Source organism: Scaptodrosophila lebanonensis, unplaced genomic scaffold (assembly GCF_003285725.1).
Source record: "Scaptodrosophila lebanonensis strain 11010-0011.00,11010-0021.00 unplaced genomic scaffold, SlebRS2 tig00000096-arrow-pilon, whole genome shotgun sequence".
Taxonomy (NCBI): Eukaryota; Metazoa; Arthropoda; class Insecta; order Diptera; family Drosophilidae; genus Scaptodrosophila; species Scaptodrosophila lebanonensis.
Window position 1 is genome coordinate 4180332 of NW_022060567.1, and position 26475 is coordinate 4206806.

The 26475-nt window shown below is 39.0% G+C and overlaps 2 protein-coding genes across 2 annotated transcripts; both read right to left on the reverse strand.

The window, feature by feature from the left end:
- Positions 1-1246: 1246 nt before the first annotated feature.
- On the reverse strand, positions 1247-3299 carry LOC115627547 (putative mediator of RNA polymerase II transcription subunit 26). The gene is made up of 2 exons (XM_030523262.1): positions 3146-3299; positions 1247-3082 (listed from the first exon to the last, which is right to left on the reverse strand). Exons 1-2 carry the CDS (start codon positions 3201-3203, stop codon positions 1362-1364), a joined length of 1779 nt encoding a protein of 592 aa, XP_030379122.1. The 5' UTR covers positions 3204-3299; the 3' UTR covers positions 1247-1361.
- Positions 3300-19592: 16293 nt separating this feature from the next.
- LOC115627702 (probable cytochrome P450 6v1) lies at positions 19593-22720 on the reverse strand. Its single transcript, XM_030523445.1, has 3 exons — positions 21261-22720; positions 20211-21032; positions 19593-20144 (listed from the first exon to the last, which is right to left on the reverse strand). The coding sequence occupies exons 1-3, from the start codon at positions 21726-21728 to the stop codon at positions 19866-19868; spliced, it is 1569 nt and encodes a 522-aa protein (XP_030379305.1). The 5' UTR covers positions 21729-22720; the 3' UTR covers positions 19593-19865.
- Between the last annotated feature and the right edge of the window lie 3755 nt (positions 22721-26475).

Here is a 26475-nt window from a genome sequence, read left to right on the forward strand (position 1 = left end):
AGAACACCAACAACGGAAAACGCAGACGACTTACATTACAAATGGCAATAATTCTTCAATGCATTTATTTTCCAATCACCATCACCATGGTAGAGTACTAATGTTATGTGAATTTCTTATACTTAGCCCGTATCTTTCATTTTCTTTCATTAAAAAAAACTTTTTTATTTTCATTTCATTTAATTAATGTACGAGTGAGAAAACATTAAAATAAAGATAAGGCTTATCAAATATAGGAATCGCTCCAGCATAAACAACATTCTCGGGATATACTTTTGAATGAAATACTTTTCAGAGGAGCAATTGTGAGCAGAATAAATAACACAAAAGGAGACTTGCTAAAGGAAATACACCAGCGGATAGTTCCAAGTATATAGTTCTTATACATAGATATTGTATAGTTCTTAAAAAAATCTATCTATAAGATTTTATATACAAGTATGGTTCTTATAAATAGGATTATAACTTACAATAAACCAGCATGAACTACTTACGATGAAGAGAACTCTGCATAATTTGCTAGTGAGCTTAATTGCCACCAAACTGAAATATTCTTCTTATTTTAAACGTCGATTTTAAAGAGAAAGACCCAAATACCTTAACCCGCCAATAAACCAAACAACAGCAGCTACCAACCTCCCAAAAATAATAGCACTCCTGCAGGCCACCAAAATATATAATTTATTTGATAACTCATCAATGTTTCTATCTCTCTTAGACCTTCATAAGCTTAAATCGAATCAATATTTATAACTAATACGCCTCCATAAGCGTAAATCCCTTGTTGCTATAGCTTAATTAATTTAAGTAGCTTATACACATGAAAATGTTAATAAAAGTAATAAATAAATATGAAAAGTAAAATGAAAACTGAAAACCAGGTATGGAAATATGTTGTAGACGTTTCATTAAAATGGTTTCTGGGTTATTTTAAATATAACCCATAGTTAGATTTGAAGAGTAGTTGTCCTCAGAAACCCGAGGGCAAGAAGTTCCAAAGAACTGATTTGTCTAGATTAAAGATGTACCTTTTTATAATCTCTAAAGATACGTGTGTTTCAATAAAATAGTTTCTGGGTTGTTTTAGAGATATTGTATTTGATTTGAAGTGTAGTTCTAGTCAGTGAACAAGGGCCAAGAAGCCTCTTAGAACTGTTGCCTCATAAATTTCCGAATAGTTGTTGAATTCCATGAGGGGATTTCTTTGAAGGTGAAGAGAGCCGAAACAAAAGGACACTTAATTCAGTTCACGTGTCCAAATACAAAAGCCTTTATTACACATATTGCTAACAAATCAAGAATCTATCTACAATGGGAAGTTCTTCCTCATTTGGGGTTACCAACAGACAGCCAATATCGACTCAGTGGCCGCGATTGCTGCTGTTATCGGCCTCGTTGTCGTCATCGTCGTCGTCATTGTCATCGTCATCGCTGTCGGTGTTCATGGTTTGTTGTTGTTGCTGCTGTTGCTGCTGCTGCTGCTGCTGCTGGTACTTCTTGTTGCTGACAATGTTCATGTTCATGTTGCAACTGTCGAAGTTGCTGCTGACACCGCCGGCATTGCCGCCGTTGCTGTTGAAGTTGAAGTTGCCAGCCAGGCTGTTGGCACTATTCCAGATCTTGTGAATGGCCGACTCCTTGTTCATTCTCATCGCTCTCTGAGCGTCCAGCTCGGCCGCGCGCTGCCTGTGCAGCTCGTCTATAGCACTTAGCTTCTCGCCAACAGCCGTATTGTCCTTGCTGCTACCACCACTTGCATTGGCACCGAAGTTGTTGCTGTTGCCACCGTTGCCATAGTCACTGATATAGTCCGTATAATTGAGGTAGCTGGCAAAGTCGGTCGGATTTGGAACCCCGCCCATGACATTGAAGGGGCGGTAGTGCTTGTGTGGCTTGTGTTTTGCGGACTGCTCCGGGCTCTCATACTGATCACGAGAATAAAAGATCAGCGACTTCATATCCTTCAAGCCCTGGGCCTTGTACGGAATGAACTTGGGCTGACCGAATTGGAACTTACGCTTCCCCTTTTGGTGCAACTCGCTGGCAGCGTAAACGGCTTCTTCGGGCTGCTGTTGCTGTTGTTGTTGTTGCTGTTGCTGCTGCTTCTGCTGCTGAAGAGGCTGCTGTTGCTTGTTCTGATCGTCCTTCTTATCCTTGACGGCACCCACTGCAATGGCCATGGCCTTGGACTTCAGCTGCTTCCTGGCCAGGATGCTCTTGTACCGGTTACGAGACGGCTGCTGATGACGCGGTTGCTGCTCCTGTTGCAGCTGCAGCTTTTGCTGTTGCTCCTCAAACTGATGTTGCTGCAATTGCAGTTGGTGTTGCAGTTGCTGTTGCTGCAACTGCTGTAATTGCTGCTGTTGCTGTTTCAAGTGCTCGTACTGCTGTTGCCGTTGCTGTTGTAGCTGCTCCTGACGCTGTTGCTGCAGCCTTTGTTGCCGTTCGTGCTGCTGTCGCTGCTGTTGAAGATTTTGCTGCAGACGCTGCTGGCGCTCCTGTTGCACATGCTGCTGCTGCTGCAACTGTAGCTGTTGCTGCCGCTGTTGCTGGTGCTGCTGCACTTGCAGCTCCTCCTGCTGCTGTTGCTCGCGTTGCAGCTGCTCAAATTGTTGCTGCTTCAGGAGCTGTTGCTGGAGCTGCATCTGCACTTGCTCCTGTTGCACCTGCAGCTGTTGCTGCAATAGTTGCTGCAGTTGTTGCTGGCGGAGCTGCTGTTTCTGCAGCTCGAGCTGTTCCTGCTGCTGCTGCTGTTGCTGCTGCTGTTGTTGCAGTAATTTCTGCTTTTCCGCACCATCTTCTTCCTTCCTGGCATTATTTTTCAACTGCTCTGAGGCTTTGTCCTGTCCAAGATCCTCCTCCTCCTCCTTGTCCACGGACGTCGACACGCCCTGCGACAGCGCCGCCTTCATTTTGATCAGCTTCGCCTTCGCGCGCTTCACTGGCAACTCCTTCATGGCATTATTGTAGATAACGGGCGCTGGACGCGCCTTAACCATCTGATGGCGCGACAAATTAATCTGGCTCGGATATGGAAAATTTGGCAGACAACCCGACCGCGTAGCTTCTGCTCGCCACAGCACTGCGGACCACAACTGGTTAGAGTCGAACCAATAACGACAACGAAATAAATGTTCACACTTACTGCCTTGCAGGTTTATCAATCGACGTACTAGTAGCGTCCTCTTTCCCATAGAAGCCATACTAATTGCTCAGCTGTTTCAATTTGTTACCAAAAGAGCGCCTAAATTGAACGAAAACTTACTAATAATTTTGAAAGATTTCTTTAAAATGCACTTAAAATTTGGCACCACGTGTTTTTCTCTGCCTTACTAAAATGAGAATGAAAAGTATAGTCAATGCCCCGACACTTGTCAGGAGAAAAGAATTTTGATTCAAAGCCTACTACGAGGGATAAGGGGCCACCAAAAAGTCTACCATTCATTGTGTGTTCAAACAAGAACTTTATTTCTCCATACATAGCTCACTAGAAAGCATTGATCATCCATTGTAACCATTCGCTTTCGAAATACATGTATACAACTGGGTTCCAAGATGCTTATACCCTGCACCCAAAGGGTAGAAAGGGTAATTAGGATTATGGAAACATCACCATTCCTAATCAGCATGATAAGACGCATCCATATAGCCAAGTTCGCTTGTTCGTCTGTCTGGATGAACGCCTGTTTTCGGAAACTGTTGAGCCCACATTGACCAAACTTTGTACGCAGACTCTTCTTATCATCAGGCAACTCTAGTTTATTTGACTTTTTGGATTCTTTCCCGTCTCCCCCTCTACAGAATTTCATCAATAGTGCCCCCAATTCCAAAGCTAAATGGAAACTTTGTACACTTTATTTAATTCTCTAATCTTTCTTTTGTTTCAAATTGTACCGAAATCGGTTTCCTTTAACAAATTTTTCAGCAGATCAAAAATTGTATTGCTTGTTCGTAAAAACATAAAACATCTAGAGATCTAGGCTAAAGCCCCATTCAAAAATCAATCAGGTTTACTTAAGTATTATATTAATGAGTTTATTTTGGGAAGAAATGCATACAAGAATTTGGTTTACAAAGACTATCCAAGCGCTTTTGATTTTTTGTTTTTCATAAATGTAGACTCTCCAGCTTGCAGTCTGCATATATACATATATATTGGATAGGTGTATTAGATATGTTCCTATTGGTCGCAACGTTTTGAATGTTAGTATACCTCTATTTCTTGGTTTCTTGTTTCTTGCAAAACTGATTTTTCACAGGATATAGCCCATATTCACGTACATCCTTATTTACCTAAGTAGTGTTAAGCGGTTCCTTTCTTTCTCTGATCAGATGAGCCAAGAACTTTAATGTTTAGTTATAAATGAAAGTTTGCCCTTTTATCAATTATAGTGTCTGCCATCAATGATGTGGAGTTGTATTATAAAGGGAATATAGTTCGAGTACGTTGGTAATTTTTATGAGAATAATGTAAGCTATGTTCCTTAGCATTTAAGACACCTGTACAGCCCTCTCTATCTGAACTGCTGCTCCTGTATATATATTGTCAGAAGTGGATCAAATCTGGCGATAAGATGTTTCGGCTCTTCTAGATATTTAATGCAATTCGGAAGGATTGGTCGATTTTATTTGTTTTTATTTATTTATTTGTTTAACTAATTGTGCTGTAAATTGTTTATACACTTCCAAAATTTATGACTGCAAGTATTTTAAACGTAGCTTTAATCATTGCTTTTGTTTCTTCTCTGGAACAGATATTGAGAAAATGTATCGCCAAATATGGCTGAATCAGTTCCATCAACTAATAGTTTGGAGAAAAAATCCATCTGAAGAGCTCAAGTATTCTAGACTAAAAAATAATGAAACGTCTTTAACACATGGCTATACAAATGGTCAAGAAATACCTCACAAAGCCTTTTTTTAGACAAATAATAATTTTTTTCCAAACTTTTGAATTTGAACCATGGGCTTACCACATATTTATATATTTATTTATTTATTTATTTCCATCGACAAACAGTGCAGTCGATGTACAATACAATAGAGAACTGAAAATAAGTAAAACTAAAGAAATAAAAAAGCCTATAAATATGACAAAAATATCTAATAACGACTCCGACACGGTGGGGGAATTTTATTTGCCAAACGGCCAGCTATGCCCCGATTCACAGCAGAAAGTAGTCAGATACGTTATTAAACCTATCAAAACAGAAGTGTAGATGAAAAGATACAGCAATAAAAGATAGAAGAAAACAAATTAAAATTAAAATACTTAAATAATGAATTGAGAGACAAGAAATTTACATCACTGTTTTGTAACCTTTAATACCATCCAACATTTCTCCGAATAACTTCCCTCTAAATACCCTATTTTACATTTTTAATATTTTCTATTTCATGTTGTTAGAATTACACCAACAAATATGAGCTGTCGATAAAGATTGCAATAAAATACATATATAGTATTAATTAAAAATACGTTATAATTTTCACTTAAAAGATAAGAAAGCACCAAAAAGCCGACAGGATGCCAGCTTTGCCCCGCATTAGAGCCAAATATTGTCAGAGACATTATAGATCTAACAAACTAAAAAGAATGGCAAGAAAAGGAGAAAACTTAATTCAAATGAAGAGCTAAATAGGTTATGTCAGAAGAAGAGTAAGGAAAACTGGTCCTTGCCTTCGATTGAGTTAAGTATTTGGGTTAATCGAAATGTCGAAATGAAAGCTAATCGTTGTCCAATTTTTCATTTTGTCATCAAAAGGAATTGAGTGGTTTCGATTGAGTTAAGTATTTGGGTTAATAATTAATTAGTTAGTAGTGTCTACAACGCCTGGAAATGATCGAAATGTCGAAATGAAAGCTAATCGTTTTGCAATCTTTCATTTTGTCGTCAAAAGGCATTGAGTGGCTGCATTAGTAGGCGGGTATGGCTTTGATCGATTTGAAAAACGTATGCCTATAAATCAGCATTATAGTAATTGGAATGCACGCGAAGATTTTCATATGAAAATTCCCAATGTGCCACTCCGAACCACTTGCCTTGTCGCCGTTATCAGGGGCAACATGGACTCAGTCGGTTTTGCCGACGCCTAACACGACTAAGTAGACACCTCAGCCTTGGAAATGACAAGCGTGGCGGAGAGCTGGAGTGTCAGGGGCACGATGCTGCCCATAGGTAGGTACTCAGCACAGGGGCAGCGTCGACATTGTCATCAACACATAACTGTCAACATGGGCCATCTTTTGCTTTTCCCGTCAGCGGCAGCAGGGTGGGTTTCGGTGGTTAGCCGAAGAAAAATAGAAATAAAAATCCAAAATAGTAACTGCCGTTAAGGGCCGCTGTCGCTGCCAACCCCCGACGCGTCGGTGAACACGAATACAAATACAAATACGAATGCGAATGAGAATGCGAATGAGGAGTGCGAATGCGAACGCGCCAAACGCAAATGACCCAAAACAGACATAATCATTATGGGATAAATGGGCAACCATGAAAATCGTAGAAAATCGTTGGCATGACAACAACAACAACAACAGCAACAGCAACAATATCAACTACAATTCAAATGCATACAAAATTAAATTGATAAAAAAAAAAAACACACACACACACACGCGCGCATTGTGATATGTTTCGGGAGTGTGTGAGTGCGGATTTGTGTTCGATTGAGACATTAACCTTGTCAGCTTCTGAGTGTCTGACTTGACATATTTTATGCCGACGCGTCGGCCCACCAAACGACCGAAAGAGAGAGCGAGAGAGAGAGAGGGAGAGAGCCACTTCACTCAGCACACAAAATCAAAGTAAATTTATGACACAAAAATAAACTGCTGCATAATTTATACATTTAATGTAAACATACAATTTGTACCAAGAACAACACCAGGCCTGTTGTGCCAAGAAGGGCGACTGCGAAAAAGAGGGCTAAGAGCAAAAACACGCAATGGGGAGTTTTCAACTCATCCAAAACTCTGACATACCACTAGGCTTGACAATAAAAAAAATAATAATAATTATATAACTTTTTGTATATTCAAGAAAATAAGTTACATTTTAACAAACAAAAAACCGACATCAGATTTAGTGCAATGAATGTATTTTTTTAATGTTTTTTATATATTTTTATGTTATTTATATTTTGCTATTTTTTTATATTTATTTATCTAAATCTAAATCTATACAATAGAGAAACTAAATAAAACTTAATAAATAAAAAAAGCCTATAAAAATGACAAAAATATCTAATAACGAATCCGACAGGGTGCGGGCATTATTTTATTTTGCCATTTGAAGTGACTTAATGTTTCGAGTGCGATTCTGAAATAACAGCATCCTTTGTAGCAATAGAATTTTCAGCTATTTGGACTAATTGAGGTATGTTTAAGGTAGTTTTCTCATGGATGCCATTGTCAGAACTGGACCATTCTGGAAGCACCAGCTTTCAAATGGAAGAAGAATCATCGGAATCGGTTCACCCAGTTGAATGTGCTGAGGTAACTAATATAAATAAAAATACAGACGAATTGATAATCTCCTCCTTTTTTGAAGTCGGTTAAATATACATTCTATATGGGAACAGAAGAACACATATTTTTCAATGCATAATTATTACAAATTACAATTTATCGGTAGGCCCCTAGGATATGGTGATATCCATACCACGATGAAATCAATCCATCAACTCTAAAAGAGAATAATCTAACGGTTATAACTGACCATATAAACTATTAAAATAATCTTAAAATTAACACAAGAATTAAACAAATTCATGGAAAAACTAAGAACTTTTATTGTTATTTATCAAATTCACAGAACTTAAAGTTTAAGCCATTTTAAAGTTATGTGTCATATTTTTCGAATCATTATCATTATCATTAGTACAGCAAATTGAGAATTACGTTTAATTTGTTCGTTTTTCTCATAGTACTTTTATTTTTAAGGAAAAACATGTTTATATACTTCTTTATCTGAGAAACATAAGTCTAATGATCCATGGGATCTGATATGTTAAACAGTATTACAACTTTTTAAAAATGTACACACTTCCATACCGAGAGTTCTTTTCATGTAATATGTGCAATCCACTTGGATAGAATCGATCGCACAAAATTGAGAATTGAAATACCCCACCCAAATCTATCCATAAGAATGTAGGAAGAGGTATACACATCTTGAATCAATCAGTTTGGATGCGATTATTGTATACAAAGTTCCTATGACAACTATAATAAAATATAGTGCACCGGTTTTGAGGAGTTTTTAAAGCCATACATTAAAAAGTTATAGAAATTATCGTAATAAACGAAAAACGTTTTTGGTAATGATCGTCATATCTTATCGATCCTGACAGCTAAATGATCTAGTGATATCCACAAAAAAAGCTATAAATACCAAATTTTTCAAATATACAAACAATGCTAATTTTAACCATTTTTGATCCGATCGTTCGCCGCTAGCTTTGTAACCGCAGTTATTACGATCGAAAAGATCTGAATATTGTTTCTTTGAAATTAGGCTTATAGTTCCTGAAAAGCCCTTTCTGATCCAAATATTTGGTCATCAAGAGTACACCTCTTGCAAATATTACAATTGATTTCAAGGTAACTTTTCAAGGAGCTGTATGCTTGAACTTTATGTATTTATTTATTTTATTCATTTATTTTTAATTGAGGCTACGATCTCACAATATCATTTTTAAATCGCAAAATCGTCGACAACTGTTAATTTTTATTCGAAAACAAGATAGAACGCTACAGTCGAGCAAGCCCGACAGTAAAATAGCCTGTACTCTCCACAAAAAAAGAAAAATTAAAAAAAAAAAATTTAAAAAAAAAATTAAATTATTAAAAAAAATTAATGAATTAATTAATTAAATTAAATTAGAATATATGTTTATGTTTAGTTTTAACAGCATACATTTACATTACGTACCTATGCGTGTTTATATGCGTGTATGTATGCAGCACAAAGTTGAACCAAAGCAGCAACAACAACAACAGCTGCGGGCAGCGCTGCCGACAGAGGCAGCGCATGAGCAGCGATTTTACTTATGGCTATAACTTTCTTCAGAATTGACCTATCATGATGAAATTTGGCACACGGACACATTAGTACTAACTGGATGTACCTAAAATTGATTTCAAAATTCCGAGAATTACGGAAGTTATAAGAAAAAACACGAATTGCGGGGGAGTGGGGGGGTGCATCGAAAAAAAACTCAAACTCGTACTTTCTCGGTCTTAGGAGAATATGGAAACCAAGTTTGGTTATTCTAGCTCTTATACTTTCTGAGATCCTTGCGTTCATACGGACAGACGGACAGACGGACAGACAGACGGACAGACGGACAGACGGACGGACGGACAAGGCTATATCGACTCGGCTTCTCATCCTGATCAAGAATATATATACTTTGTGGGGTCTGCCACGCCTCCTTCTGTGTGTTACATACATGCGCACAAAACTAGTATAGCCTTTCACCCTTTGGGTACAGGCTATAAAAAGCATTTAAACAAAGTATGTAGTTTTTGTTAATGGCCCTCAAAGAGCTATGAAAATTATTATTTTCATTGAAATCTGGCTGCAACTAGGGACTCGGCGGACTTCCCAAACAAATTGTTAAATGTAATTGATTTCAATACCAAATAACACGCTGGTTTAAAAACCAACGTCTCTTTAAATACTTTCACCAAAAAATAGCTATTTTAGAAAGTTTCCTATTGAAATAAATAATGTATTTTGTGTAAGAATTTTGTAAATTATATACAAGTATTTGAATTGTTTAATGAATTCATTTCAGGGATGTGGAAGGCGCTTCCAGCAGATGGCTGAAATAATTTCAGTTGACAGCAGGCACTCAACACCGTTATAGTGGTAGGGGAGGGGCACAACAGAGGAACAAGTATCAGGGGTTGGGCAGGAAACATTCATGCAAGTCCTGCGCTAACAGGCCAAAGAAGCACTTGATGGGAAAATCAGGGCCACGGCCAAAGCCAGGCCAGGGACAGGGCCAGGGAGAGGGCCAGTGCCAGGCCTCTGCAATACGGTTCATTGACGTAGCAAATTGGAACTTCCTTTGGGATGCTGATGGCAGCCACTCTGGTGATGATGCTGATGATGATCCGCTCCCATAACTCCCAAAACACACAAGTAATACGTTTTTTATGTTCGCCTTGTTACTGCTGGCCAGTGATTTTGGCAGCTTTATGGCTCACGACAAGCGACAAGCGACAAACGACAAGCGCGACAGGTATGCAAAGAGTGTGCACGGAGAGCGAGTGAATGGGCCAAGAAGTGTGGAAGGAAGTGTGCAAGGGAAGGCGAAAAGGGCGGCAAACGGAAGTGCAGCTACTTGTACAACGAGCTACGAGTCTCGCAGATACGCATATTAATGCCACTGATTGTGCTGCACAGATAAGAAGCGGCAGGCTTCTTCGATTACATTTACATCCCACACACACGCACACACACACACACACACACATAGGCACACAACCATTGAACTCCAAGATGGTTCAGTCAATATCTTGTCTTTATTCTATTGCTCCTGCTTAAGCGCATTAAATAGACGACAAGATAAACTTGCCCAGACACTGATGCCATTCATTCGTTCATTGATGATGCTGAGGAAAATGAGGAGAGATCTTTGTGTTTGTTTTTTCCGCTTTCCCTTCTCCTCAGCTGCCCCGTTCGCGGTTTCCATACCTCGTTTCTGTACCTCGAAAATATGCGCATAATGTGCGAAATTGTTGCGACATGCAGTTCGGCGAGTGTGCGTGTGTCTGTGTATGTGTGTGTGTCTGTATGTGTGCATCCTGCTTAGAGCTGTGTGCGATCGTGACAGACTAAGCGAACGTATAGGAAAAGTGAAATATTTGAAATATCAAACATCGCACAATTTTTGAAATATATTCCAAAAAATTAAAAACAAAAATAAAAAAAAAATAAAAAATGATACAATTATCATTTATTTTAAGCTCTGTTGTTGATTTTTTTATTTATTTAAAGAGAACTCTTAACTAAATCTACATACGAGCAGTAGAAAGAAGCCCAAGCTAATACTCGTATGTATAAGTAAATAAAACAAGATTAACTTAACAATATTACATAGCAAATAAAATAGTTAGGAGTGCAAATGTTTGATTATGAATGAGTTTTTTGAGAATTTCAAGTTTTCAAGATTAAAACGGAAGTAGCAGTGATGATAAATTTTAATAAATTATTTAGAAGTACAGCTAATTCTGTTAAATTCTGTTAATTAAATATAATAATTGCATATAAATAGCTTGGCAGAAGATGTGTAAATAAATAAATACTTAAGAGCTTTTTTAATGTCAAATATAAGTCATCAACATTAGCATCTTTTAAAAATTTGAAAAGTAATTGAATATTATCTTTATCGTCGTAAAAGTGAGGTTCGTACAGAGTTCAGGGTTGGGAATGAAGTCGGGAGATTTAGCCTTAAGTGTGAGGTGTTGGTATTCCACAGACTGCAAAATGGGGCTGATGGTTTGGGAAATAAATGATTATGGGTTAAGTGAGTGGAGTATTCCAGGCGGAGGCGAATGATTCTGGCTACATCAGAGCGAAAGAAATCTTTGAAAAGAGCGCTTACTGGAATTGCAATTTTTAAAGTGGTGGTTGGGCAGTTGCCAAATATGGCATTTAAAATTTTTAAGGAAGTGGATTTTATGTTTGATCTAAGAAAACTATCTCATACCAATTGAAAACTTGGTCAGCAACGAAGCTCTAACCATTCACTGTTTCCACACCACTTATCTACGCACTCACGGGTAATGCAACATCATCAGGTATAACAACGACATTATCGATATGCACTCTTAATCCAGTATCTTTACAAAGAAAGACGATTTGACTTTATACATTACATATGTATATAGTATACTGTTTTTATGACAGCTGTATTATTTATTGCATTGGTCGGACTCAACATACTATCTTGATGAAAAAGTTCCCAGAATATATTCAGAAAATTCAACATAGAAGTATTTTCATAAAAAGTGATATTCTTGCCTTCAAAGTACTCGCATCCAGCTCTCGAAAAATTTCTGGAACTCTGTTCGGCTTTCGATTTTTCTATTACCTCCTTTCGGCTGCTAAAACGTGTTCCCCGTAGTGGTTTTTAGACTCTATATAACTGAAAAAATCGCAAGAAAGTGAATTGGATAGTATTCGTTTCGTTCTTGGTTAACAATCATGTCTTTGGCGGTCCCTTTTCTGTATGAAATTCAGGCTCAAATGGATCCACAAGCAATTGTCCAAGACCTCTGCAAGTTCTCTTATGGTAAGTTTGCCGTTATTGTTCAATTTTCCTAACACTTTATTGATGTTTTCATCCATTTACGACGTCAATGGCCTGCCAATTTGGACTCACGATCCTTTCTAAAGCATTAATGACACTCGTTAATGGCCGTTTTCCTTAGAGTATCATTGCCGAAACAGTTTCCCAATATTTTTTAAGGTTTCTTAATCATTTTTAAAGCAAAATGAATACAAACTCGTTGTTAGAAATTGGACGAACATCGCGTTTGGAGTTCATCGCCAGATTCTCCATCGAGGTATTACAAACGTGAGTTTGGTGTAACAAGTTTTGCTGCGTGAGTGTGCGTGATTGTGGAACAAGTGTTTGTCACGCTCGCAACAATAATCTGTACTGGGAGCGGGAAATTGCAACGGCTGCTCATAAAATTCTTGCACTCACTTGGACATGGTTGTAAATCTTTGACAGGCACATCAAAGTGGCGCCCAGATGTCGTCCGTCCCGTCTGCCCACCACATGAAAAGCGCCTGCACTACAAGTAAGTTGCAAAGATGCCGATACTGTTGGAGTGGGACTGCAACGGACTGGGGACGTACATGGATAAACAGCTCCGATACATTTTCGAAGCATCAATCCATCCAAGTTAGCAAACGAAACAATAGAAATAACTTTAATAGCGTTTTTTATAGGCGCATGTTTTTTGTTTCCATTTGCTGAAAAGCAGCCCCAAAATGGTGAACAGCATGTTGTGACTAATAAGCACACTATATCCAAATAGTAGGTGGACAAAAACTAAATCTTAAAATTGATTAAAACAAGTCGATAATGAAAGTTATATGCATATACACAGTGTGTCCAGAAAGCAACATTTATTAAATCATTCATTTATTAAATCCGTTTTATACCCTGTACCCACGAGACCTGAACCCTGGCGACACGAATTGATTGATTGATTGAATTGATCATTGAATGCTTTCCCCTCCCACTACTGCACTCAATACTGACCATAATTCCAAAGATTCCAAAGCACAAACTTGCTCCTTTCAGATACAGATACAGAATGCCAATTATTGGGCAAGTTCTAAAGAATTATTTTTCTTTGAAATGTTTTTTTACAGCCTTCGATGTCCTACGAAATTGGGAAACTAATATAATTAATTAGTTGCATAATTTAATCGAAAACCCAAAATTGTACAGCCCTTAATTCTAGAAATTGCTTACTCTGATTATCACTAACATATATACATATGTACATACATACATTTTTGTACATACATACGTGCTATTTGGTAGTCCCTTTATAAGCCTTTCTGGAAATGAACACAATGTCGAAAGAGAAATAGAATATAGTTAATAAATATATACACATTTTTGTAATCCTTTTAATTAAGTCTACATATTTCAATATATTTTTTTTTGAATCGGAAATTAGCAAAACGCATCTCAAACCAATACATAGCAAGCAGTTTTGATATTTCCAAGGATTTTAGTTTATGAACAAGTTGCTGACGAAGAGCTGTATTTCATTCAAAATTCAAAGTAAGAAACTTTGAGGGTCTACATAGCTTTCTATTACATTTTTAGCACTTTTATGGAGTACTTGTATTTGTATTTGAAGTTCTGGTGCCAGATGTTTAGATATTTCAGCAACTCGGAGGTTTCTATAAACGCATTTTCTTAATTACGACTCCATCGGCAGTATGTTCTTCTACTACAAGTACACGTTCAAACATGCAGCAAAGCTATTTCCTTTCATTTGTAGTCCCATGTAGGCCGATAGCATTAACATTTTATCCTTAAAGAAATGCGATTGCGAGAGCGTAAGGCCTTCGAAGAAAAGCGGACATAGTCCTAAGATAAGCAGATCGCCAGAAAGCAGAGCCCACTTTAAAATATAGACTGATAAAAACTAAAAAGGAATAAGAGTGACAGTTCCAAAAAACTTAACGTCTTACCATCTCGTTTTACAACACTCACACACCGCGTTGTGCAACTCTGCTATTTAACACTGAAATAGAATCAAAAGCAGAAAGAGAAAGTTGACTTGGGAAATGCCGGTTTATAATTTCAGTCATTCGGGCGCCGGAGCTCACCGCAACAGGAGCTCCAATCCTTTTTATTTTATTTTAATTTTACAAATGATTTTTTTTTATTTATTTCAAGAAATACGTTTTTTTCTAGAGTTTTTAATTGGCAATGGTTCTCTTCATGAGTAATTATGGAAATTTTTGGTTACTTTAGTTTCTTATTTTTTTACAAAGACTTACCCTACTTTCTTTTATTTTAACTGAGCATGGGCTCTCAGACATCTCCGAACCTAAATGCTTGCAGTAGAGCATTAATGAACGACATGGCCGTCACAATGCCTTTATTTTATTTAATATACCATCAATTTTTTGTTTTGTTTTAAAAGCTTACGCATTTACGATTATTTTTTTAAATTACTATGGGCTTTCAGACATCTCCGAGCCTGAATGTTTTGCCGCGTTTTAATTCACTATTTATTTCAATTCATCAAATTAACTCGCTAATTATGAACTTTTTGTTTGTTATTTGAAAAGTATCTCTAAATTATATTTGTTTAAATGAATAACTGAAAGCAAGTAAAGTTTTAACAACAACAAAAAACCCGACTTCATAACTAGAGCAGTGAATGTTTTTGTTTTTGTCATTTAAAGCGACTTAGCGTTTCGAGTGCGATTCTGAAGTAGCAGCATCCTGTTCAGGAATAGAATTTTCAGCTATTTGGACTAAATGGGGTATGCTTAAGGTAGTTTTCTCATGTCAGAAGAATCATCAAAATCTGTTCACCTAGTCGAAAGTTCAATAATTATAAAAAAAATAGAGTCGAATTGAGAACGACCTCCGTTGAAGAACCTAACTAGAGTTTCATCAAAGTACCCTTGAAGCATATCCCTTTCAATAAGAAAAAAAAAGAATCATCGATATAGGTGGGTGTGATATTGAGTTATTCGTCCATTTGTCGCACACATACTTAAAGCTAATTTAAGACTTTTATGGTTTTATCATGACAGAACCGGACCTAATTGAATTTTCAAATAGCAAATGTTCAATAAGATTAAGATCCGGTGATTCGGGAGGCGTTTTAAGAACCACAGCCGTATTCATGGCTGATAAAATTGAAATATTGCTTAGCCCAATTGATTGGCGCTCGGTTTCAAATGGACAGTTCAAAGTTGAATCCATGGTAGTATCGATAAAGACTAAGTCGTTCAATCCATCATGACTACTCCTCCAAAAACTCTCTATACTTATACTGCCTTTTGTTGAAGCTGGACAATTGAAAATGTTGTGCCTGCATATATTTTATCTTCGTATGAATTGGGCCTTTGATTTTGGACTCTGCTAGGGATAAAGACAATGTTGAGAGTCGTCTCTCCAGTCTTTAGAGTGGTTGAGGGCAGGAGAAGGGACGTTGCTCGTCCTGTACATACCCACATACCCATTTATTTGCCGCTCACTTCCTGAGGGAGCTGCAACAAATTGTATTGTCCTGTGCATTGGTAGTAATTGGACATATTATCGGGTATTAATAAACATATTGTAAGGCGGGCGCACTCCATTCGCCATGGGGCTATTAAAAATTTGACAGCCTTAATTAGTTTGTTGGGCAACGAAACGCAATGACTGGCAACTTCCGCTGCAGCAGCAACTAAAACAACAGCAACAGCAACAACAGCAACAGCAACAACAGCAACAACAATATTTCAAGTGCCGCCAATGCACATTCGAGGATTGAACTTGCTGCGGCAAATTGGACTCATTAAATTGGTTCCGCCAAGATGCGTTCAAAACAGGCTGTCACACTGTTTAGCTGTTTTAGCCGAAACATTTACGTGGCTGACTGATCGAATGGCCGAAAGTGTCATTGGCTCAAGCGGCAAGGGCTAGTGCAAGGGAGTCGCAGTCGCAGTCGCACCGAAAGCCGCGACATGTGGGAAATGAGCGATACAGCTATAAAAAAGAAGAGTGCCCGGACTCAGGAAATCGAAAAGACAATAGAATTGTGTTTTTGGCCAACAGCTCTGACCGCTTGGCGGCGGCGTTGCCATAATTGTTGCTGTCGCTGTTGCTGTTGTTGTTGTTGTTGTTGGTGTTGGTCATGGTGAACCGTAACAACAGCAACTGTCGGGCCGAGGAACACGCCGAAGTCAACAGCTTGGCTGCCAGCGCACCAACAACAACAACAGCAACAACAACAACACGACAAGTGCACAACAACACGTGCGTGGGTCGCCGAGCATCGCGTACAGAGTACGGTTGTGCGTGTGCGCATGCGCATGCGCATTCGCGTCCGCGTTCGTTCGTGGGAGCGCTCGAGTTCGTAGGAAAAGGGGCTAATTATGTCTTAATGCCTGCCCTCAACCGGGCCCTGCCATGTGAGCTGCGCAACAGCTGTAAATGAGCTCCTCAGCTCCGCTCCTTCTCCTCCCTCACCACACAATATTCAGGCATCTACTATATACTTGTAGTATGTATAGTATGTATGTACTTGTATTTACATAGGTTTATGTAAATTAGCTGTACATGGCAAATAGAGGCGCAAATGATTCCAAGAAGCCAGAGGCCAGGCCAAAGGCTTGGCTTCGTCTCTGGCCAACTCTTTCGTTTCCATTCACGTGAACAAATGCCGCAAACAAATTTTTCGCTTTTATTTCATTTACATGACCCACAAAACAATTTTCTTATTTTTACTATTTTTGTTGTTATTCTCGTTGTTGGTGTTGTTGTTATTGTTGGTATTGGTATTGGGCAAACATTGCATTATTTGAGCAGGCCTGATTGTTCTTCTGCTTCTTGCTTTATTACATTGCTGTAAACCCTTTTAGCACAGGGCCAAGTGCCGATCTGAGCCACGCACACGCAACATCCTTTACGGCACAACATCCTAAGCCACCGACCAACGGCTCGGCCAATCGACCACCCTTGCCGCTTGCCCCTTGCCGCTGGCCACTATTCACAGTCAACGGTTTGCCAGCCGTTGCTGTTGATTTTTCGCGGTCTAATAAAAACAACCAAAAACCAAAAAACAAAAACGAGCTGAGCCGATCCGATCCGAGCCGAGCTGAGCTGAGAAAAATCATTGCATTTTCCACGGAATTCACTGCGCAACCCTTTACGGCTTCGGCGTTTTCCAACGCCTTTTGTTTTGCCGACATAGCGACACTCCTGTCCGGATCTAGGAAGGGTGTGAGCTGCCTCAAAACAACAAAAATACTCGTACTACTACTCTAAGTATATGATGAAGAGCTAGGCTGCTCCAATAAGCTTCGAAGCATTTCCATGAACGAACGCTACAAGCCTTGAGCGTTAAGCGAAATGGATAGATGAATAAATAAATGATTTTCAAAGGAATTCAAAATTTCTCTATCTTTTGAACAGACCTACATACACCTACCTTCTAGTATTCCCTATTAAACGTACGACCTCTTGGTAAGAACTCTTGATGCACCACGCATTGTAATCGAAACAGTGAGCAAACTTCACATTTTCTTTTGAACAGACCTCGTATGTGTGCAGTGAAGACTCCCTTAATGGACAGCTCTTTTATCCGGACACTCCTCTTAGGCGGACACTTTTTCTATAACATTCGTCTTGGTGCAGTTTTTGGGGCAAGTTCGCATCTCTTGACCGGATACGGACACTATTGTCTCACATTTCTATAATTCTTAGAAAAGCCTCTCTTAGCTGGAAGCTGGACTCCTCTTAATGGACGTTTCAAATGCATGCAAAATACTTTAATTGTAATTAAGTTTAATCATCCGCATTTTTCATGTTCCCTTTATTTCTAATTATGCGATCGACTACAAGATTTTAACAAGCTATCCGAGAACTTCCGCTTTTTAATGATTTAGTTATTTTAATATTACACAATTATAAAATTAGTGCTTGGACTAACTGTGACAACTTGCTAAATAAATTAAATGTGTTACTTAGCTCAAGAATGATTCCATTCGCTAAAGACTATTATTATATTATTTTATAATAATTTGCAGTAGTTAGTGAATATCAGGTTTTTGTTGCTATGGTCGAAGCCAAGCACCAAATTGGGTTTTAAGGGAAAAAGTTGCAACAAGGTTCAAAATATTGATGTTTATATAAATATATATTACATACATCTATTTTTTTTATTTATGATTGGTTTATGGAAGTACTTACATAAATCATAACTGATTCTTTATATTGAATAAAGTCAATCGCCTTATTAGAAAACACAATGAAAATAAGCAATAAATGAAATAAAAACAAAAGTTGGCCGAAGCTGAGTGTCCGGCCAAGGGAGGGTTCACTGTATTTTTACATCACCGTCACTCTCTCTCTCTCTCTCTTTCTCTATTCAAGGCTTGTGCGAATGTTGTTTGTAAAAGCATCGCCATAAAGTATGCACACTCGTATATACATATGTACATATTTGTGATTAGCATAGAAGTAGGTCGGGCCAGGTCCACTTCGACCAAAGTTGTTCGAGTATTTAATAGGCATTTAATAGTTGGCCAGAATGATTGGCTTGGCTCAATGCCAAATGTTTTATCTGCGAAATGTTCCCTAATCCGTGTCACTATTCATTCTCACGGTCGCGGCTTCCGCTCGCCCCGTCCGGTCCCTAAAATTTGTTGTTATCGCTTCGCAAAACTTTTGACCACACGGCGAGCGATGATTCAAGCAACCCAGGAGGCAGCTACATACATACATATGTATATATGTACATACATATGCGCGAGTATTTAGGCAGCCAACCCGTCAGATCAGTCGGCGAGCAACTCGGCTACATCCACATTATTTATAAGTTCTCGACTAATCAGCATGAGACAGCAGAAAGCGGCGTCAAGTGTTTTTGTTTTTATAACCGACGATTGATTTTGAACTTTGCTGCCGGTATGTCACACCTATACACACACACGTACATACATACATCTGTATGGCAGCAACAACCGCCCCCGCATACCCTCCTGAGGCTCACAAAGCTCCAATGATGACGCAGGCGATCAGGCCACCGAGAGCGAGAGTTCTCGTTGATAAGCTATCGGGCAAAAGCGGCTAAAAAGAATGTCAAGACAAGACAAGCGAGCTATATTAACAATACAAAAAAAAAAAAACGACAACAGCAACAACAACAAAAGCAGTCGAAGAAACAAGAAACTAATTATTGAAAGCAATGACATAATAATAAAAAAAACAAATAGAGGGGCGCGCGTAAATGAAGAACAAAAGTACATTGAAAAAAAAATTTATTTCTGATAATTGCCGAAAGTACAATATTTACATGCGTGTCTCTCCCTCTCTCTCTCTTGCTCCCCCTCTCTCTCTCTCTCCCCCCTGCGTTCTCTCTCGGTGAATGTGTTGGAGTGTGTGTGTGTGTGTTTGCGTGTGAATGGGCATGGGCGTGGGCGTGGCTGCTGTGGGTGACCTATGGACATGAGTGAGTGCATAGATGTACATACATACATGCACACATGCATACATACAAACATACCGATGTACATATGTATGCATACGCATAGTGCATAGTATATACTACATACTCGTATGTATATACATATGTACATATGTATATGTGGCTATAAGCAGTCAACGACCTTCAAGTAGATGCTATGCTCACTAGAGAGCAGCGCAAATTTCGAATCGAAGGTGATGCGCTCGACAGTCTTCTCGCAGAACTCCACCCGATGCTGACGCAGAAAGTATATGAGTCCCAGTTTGATTTGCAGCTGGCCTATGAGCATGCCAATGCAATTATGTGGACCGGCTCCGAAAGGCAGATACGACATGGGCGTCTGCCGCAGCTTGTTCTCGGCCGAGAAGCGTTCGGGGTCGAAACGTTCCGGGTCCGGCCAGTACTGCAAATGGATGGATATGGGAGATATGGGATGGGAGATATAGACATTGGAGACCCTCTCGCTCACCTTGGGATCATGATGTATGGCCAGATTGGATATAAAAACTGGCATGCCACGTCTGGCATAGCATTCCACATGTGGTCGCAGGGAATAGAAGCGTTTCTTATTTATGGGCGTGCATTCGCGTTCGAGTAACGGCACTATCGGATACTTTCGCAACGTCTCATCCACAACCATGTCCAAATACTGCATGTTCATGATGCGCTCGTAGCAGAGACCCTCGCTGGGGCCCGCCGCCGCGAAGGCCTGTCGTATTTCTCGCCGAAGGCGTGCCTGCATCAGGGGCTGCTTCGCGAGCTCGTAGAGAGCAAAGGACATCGTTGCTGCACAGGTTTCAATGCCTGCCACCTCGAAGGATGCCGCCTGGGCGGCCAGAAAGTCCTGCTGATGTGTGAAATGGGTCTTATCCTGTTGCAGATCGGCCTCCTTCTTCAGTGTTAGCAGCATTTCAATGAGATCATTGCGTAAATCGCCGGACCGTTCGCGTTCCTCAATCACAAGCAGAATGACGCGCCGCAGGAACTCGGCGTGTGCCTCCGTAAATAGCTTAGAGCGTAGCAGAGGCACAAATTTTGGCAGAAAAAAGATCACAAAGAAGTCAATTATGCGCCGCATATTCGGCATAAATATGTCCTGACAATGCGATCCAATTTCCGATTGCGTGTTTCGAAGACTATATGATCGGAGGCCGAACGCAATGCTAGCTATCATGTCGGTGTTGTAGAGGTCGCAAACATCCTTAATGTGGACAACGACCCCCGTGCCTGCCTCCCCTCGACGCATGTCACGCATAAGACGCTTTAAGTACCATTCCAGATCACAGCCAATCTGTAGATGGGAGCGAATATTAATAGTAGATCGAGACCTTTTCAACGATTCATTGTTTTTCAGATTAAGACGAAGATGATGTCGACATTAACGCTATTTGTGCACTTTTTAGTTAATAGTTCCTTCTTTTTTTTGCACAAAGATAAGTCACATTAACAATCAGTCTAGACGGGAATATCGATATCATCTTGAATATTTTCACCTATGTATGCACATACATATACATACCTCCTCCATGAGAGAGAACATTTGCTTGATTTTGGCGCCCGTAAATGCCGGAGAGAGCCGTGTTCGTATCTCACGCCACTCCGGATTCTTGGCAAAGAACAAATTGAGAGCTCCCATTTTGTCGTGCCGCAAATCGCATTTGGCGAAGCGGTTCGAGAAACTCACGAAATCCTCGACGAGCACCGTCCGCACTAATTCCAGATCCCGAATGAGCAGCGCCGGCTGATGGAACAAATAAATGCCCACGACGGCTTCATTGCGAAAACTGTCGTCGAAGTAGAAACGACGCAGTTGCAGGGCAAATGACTCCTCCAGTTTAAGGACCTTCTTCAGATTTCCCAATATATGGGTAGGCTGCACGAACTTGACGCGCCTTCGCTGCCAGTAGACATAGGTCCGACGTGACCAAATGAATACTGCGGTTAGTATAGTCACAATGCCCAGCAATATGTTGGTAGAGTATACCATTTCGTTGTTTGTTGTGGTGTCTGTTATTGGGGGCTGGGACTGGGGCTGAAGCTGACGCTAGTGCGGCTATTGTGGCGGCCTCAGTCAAAAGAATAACAACAACAGAGCGCTGAGCAGACACTTCGAATTAAGAGAGCGTGGCGTTCCGTGAGCGAACAAACAAACGACTTGGTAGTGAGAGAGCGGGCTGCGGGGCGGCGGGACGGCGGTGGCGGTAACAGTGGCAGCTAAGAAGGGAGAGAGTGAGAGCGCGCGCGTGGGTGGGAGCCAGTGCCAACAAACGTAAAAACCGAATCGCTTAACTCGTGTATATGCGCCTGCAGTTGCCGCTTTTGTGCATTAAATACATTAATAAATAAATACTTAACAAATTATATCACAATTGGCTTCCTTTCCCAGTAAGAAACCGTAAGACGATGGCCACGGCGACAACAACGACTGGAAGAGCAAAACAACAGAAGAACAGAACAACAAAACGGGAAAAGAAGCAGAACAAAATGTGCTACTCTGACGGTGGCTGCGGTTCTGACTGTTGTTGCTGGCAGACAAGCTGTGGTGACGACGACGACGACGGCGGTGGCGCGGCAGAATTAAAAAAGAGAGCGCATAAGGCATACAAACATTTGTATATATGCACGTATGTACATATGTATGTATGTATGTGCACGCATTCGCACACAAATGCAGAATAACAAAAACCAAAGAAACACTGGCAGAATACAACAAAAGAAGAAAGAAAATAAATGCCAATAACAGCAAATAACACAATTCTTCACATATAAAAAAATACAAAAAATAATAATAACAACAAAAAAGCGTGCTGGCAAGCTCCACAAATCGACTCGACAAACTGACTGACTGACTGGCCCACTGAATTCGTCAGAAAAGCGACGCGCTTCTGATTACATATCAACAAAAAGCCACTTTGGGGGCAGCAGAAGCAGCAACAGTAACAGCAACAGCAAAGAACACTTCAAAACCCGCCCCCGCCAAATAAACCCAAACACACATTTGTGTGAGCGCGCAGGGAGAGTGCTGCTCAGAGATCGCGACTTAAAGCTGTTCGCTTCGCAAAACGTGCTGCTTGACTGAGCTGAGCTTTGCACATGCGCCAGCAACTACATAGTCTGGCAGCATCAGCAGCAGTAAAAGCTGTAGTGGCGGCACACTGGGCCTCACTAGCGCAGAAAGTTTTTTTTTTTTTTTTTTTTTAATAATAAATAAATAGTTTATTTATTTATTTAAATCAACAAGTGGATCTGTCGATTTATTCAATAACAATATATAAGTATTAACATTTTATATATATATTAAGATTTAAAATTCAAATATGATTAATATAACATAGTCACAACTTAAAAGATAAGAAAGCCTACGAAAAAGCTGTACAATAACGTCTATAAATAACGTTTTACATTATTTTTATACCCTGTACCCAAAGGGTACAAGGGTATATTAGTTTTGTGCGAGTGCACATGGAACACACAGAAGGAGGCTTGGTAGACCCCACAAAGTATATATATTCTTGATCAGCATGACAAGCCGAGTCGATATAGCCATGTCCGTCTGTCCGTCTGTCCGTCTGTCCGTCTGTCTGTCTGTCTGTCTGTCTGTATGAACGCAAGGATCTCCGAAAGTATAAGAGCTAGAATAACCAAACTTGGTATACAGATTCTCCTGAGACCGAGAAAGGACGAGTTTGTTCATTTTTTCTGATCCACCCCCCCACTCCCCCCCTATTAACGATTTTCTATAACTCCCGTAATTCTTTGAATTTTGAACTGAAATTTGGTAGACACATCCAGTTAGTAATTGTATATCCGTATACCAAGTTTCATTATGATAGAATGATTGGAAAGAAAGTTATAGCCATATAACCAGGCCCAATGCACACATACATACATATGTACAGTACACAAACACGCATAAGGCACGATTCTGATGTAAATGTAAATGTATCTATGCATGCATGGAATATTTAGTTAATTAATTAAATTAATTTAGTTAATTAATTAAATTAAATTAATTAATTAAATTAAATTAATTAATTAATTTAATTAAATTAATTAAATTACTTTTTTGTGGGGTGGTACAGGGTATTTAAGAGTTGAGCCTGCTCGACTTTAGCATTCCTTTCTTGTTTTTGTTTATGAAATTATTATCGCATATATTTTTAGCTGTCTGCGATGCACTTTGATTTTTTATTTTTATTTATGAAAAAAGTATACACAACACTAAATAAATTAAATGATTTCCTCATGGTTCCTCTGTCTAAATTGGCATTGGATTTTATAACGATTATAAACAATAAAATAAAAACTCACATCGCATTGGTGACAACAATATACCAGTCTGGGAGTACAATTTAATTGTGCTGTTTATGGTTAAATAATGTGCTATAATAATTAAACGCAAACAAAAATCATAAACGTACTAAACATACACACAAAAATTTCAATATCTATTACAAATTTTGTTGGGCATACCTATTATTCTGACCAACCGAAAACATTTGTATTTTTTTGATTAACCAAAAGCTACGTTTTTTGTATACTTTGTATTTTATTTTCGTAACGACAAAATCAAATCGTAAACTGCAATACCCTCCACATAAGCAATGCTTGTACATACATACATAGTTTGTAAACATTGCTCATGTTTTTTATCAACAAATCTCATTACGACGTTGGCAATAAACATACGTGTACATTTACCCTACATTTTTTGATAAGTACTTATTGGCGAAGTCAGACCAACTGTGCGGCAAAGAAGTAGTACATGCATAAAAAAGTATACATACACATGTACATACATCTATGGTACATGCATGTATGCATGAATAACCGCAAATAGCAAATTAAAGTGCTTATTAAAAACGAACCAGCAACAAACAGCAGATACAAGAATAACAAACATAGCAGCCAGCACTCGCCTCCACGTGACGAAACTGTTTACAAAAACAAACTACAACATTGGCGCTCCACTTTTGGCGCTCGTTCGTGCTCCAAAGCTTTCGCTTTTATCATGTTCTCTCTCCCTATCTCTCTCTCTCCCAATGCTGGGCGAGCGACATATTTTTATGTTTAACGAGCGCGTGAGAAGAGCACACGAAGAGTTATAAATAAACTCGAATGCAAAATTGTCTCTCTATGTTCTCTGGCTTCCTTTTCTTCCCTTTAGCTTTAGCATTTCTTTGCTTCTTTGCTGCCTCTTTAGCTGTTGAAGCCCCATGAACGCTTATCAATACATACCGCAATCGACCAGGGCCGTACAATGCGCATTTTTCTTAAACGATTCTTAGTTGCGACGCTGCGAGTGCACGAAGTTCAAAAACTACTCGCGCTTTCCTATATACCCTCTCTTAAATACCCTACAGTCGCGCCCAAAAACAAAAAAGGCATAAACAATGTTAGAGCTATACCTACGAATGTTAAATGAAAATATTAAAAACAAGTATAGCACGTATTTGTCTATGTGTATCATGTACATACATATATGTGTGCAGTAAAGAAGTTGAGTCAGAGCAACAACAATAGTTTTGGCAGAGATTGCATAAGTTGCCATAGCTTCCTTTAGAATTAACCGATCTCAATGACATTTGGCACAAAACCATTAATCGCATGCAATTGTCAAATGGGAAGAAATTGCAAAAAATGTTGATTTTTTTTATATTCGATTTTATGCTGTATCCACAAATTCATGAACAGTTTTAGGTATACATGTACACGTGCAGAAAATTTGAATAATTTTAAGAGTGCGTGACACGCAGCTGCGGACAAAAACATGCCCACCTCTACCTCCAGGTAGTAAAACACTTGGTGTCTCTGTTATCGTCCGGTAATTAACAGCGCAACACTTTTTGTTTGTCTAGCTGTTAAAGTATAGAGAGCTAATTACTGATAGAGCTAAGTTGAGTGCTGATTTTAGAAGTGAGAGCTTTTCAGCTTAGTACTTATATATGTATATACGTTCAGTTATCAGCTGAAATGGGCTGAGAGCCGTCTAGCACTCTCAGCGTGAGTCGCTTGTAGGCCCAGAAACCGCAAGTTCGATGTTTAAACTTCGAATTCAAATCGGTGCTCTGAGCGCAGGCGCGAGGGGAAAACAATATCAAAGCTTTTCCAAACGAAAATGAACTATAATAAATTTTATTGATCGATTTAAATGTAAATACAAGTAGGTATATGTACATACATATGTATGTAGAGAACAAGAAAAAAAACGTGTTTGTAAAACGAGAAGTTGAGTGAAAATCAGTAAAAGTTCCGCTTTAAAAAAGCATTTATTTAAAAGTTTTAATAAGCTTCAGCTCGAAATTTTAATTTATCTTGATGAATTGTAAGAAAAATATTACAAGTATAATAAATAATACAAATAAATATATGTATATTGCCGTTTGTTTCATAAATTATTATGCACAAGAAAACCCCAAACAATATAACAAATTCGGTACAATTATTATTTTTGTCAAAATTTTTTTCATGAACTCGAGCCAATTCAATGCTTGTATGTATATGTATATGGAAAATCAGATCGCTTTTGGTAGAGTTCGAGGAAATACCAGAACATACCGATTTGGGGTTTCAAAATATGTGATAGCTCGACTTTGTATTTATTTTGTTAATTCATTTGGACACATGCAGAATTCAAAAAAAGTACAGGACTAGCGTTCGAAACTACTAAGTGAAGAATCTGAGCTTAGACGCCAAAATTAAGAGAGGGAAAACGAACTCCAGATGTGTCCTTT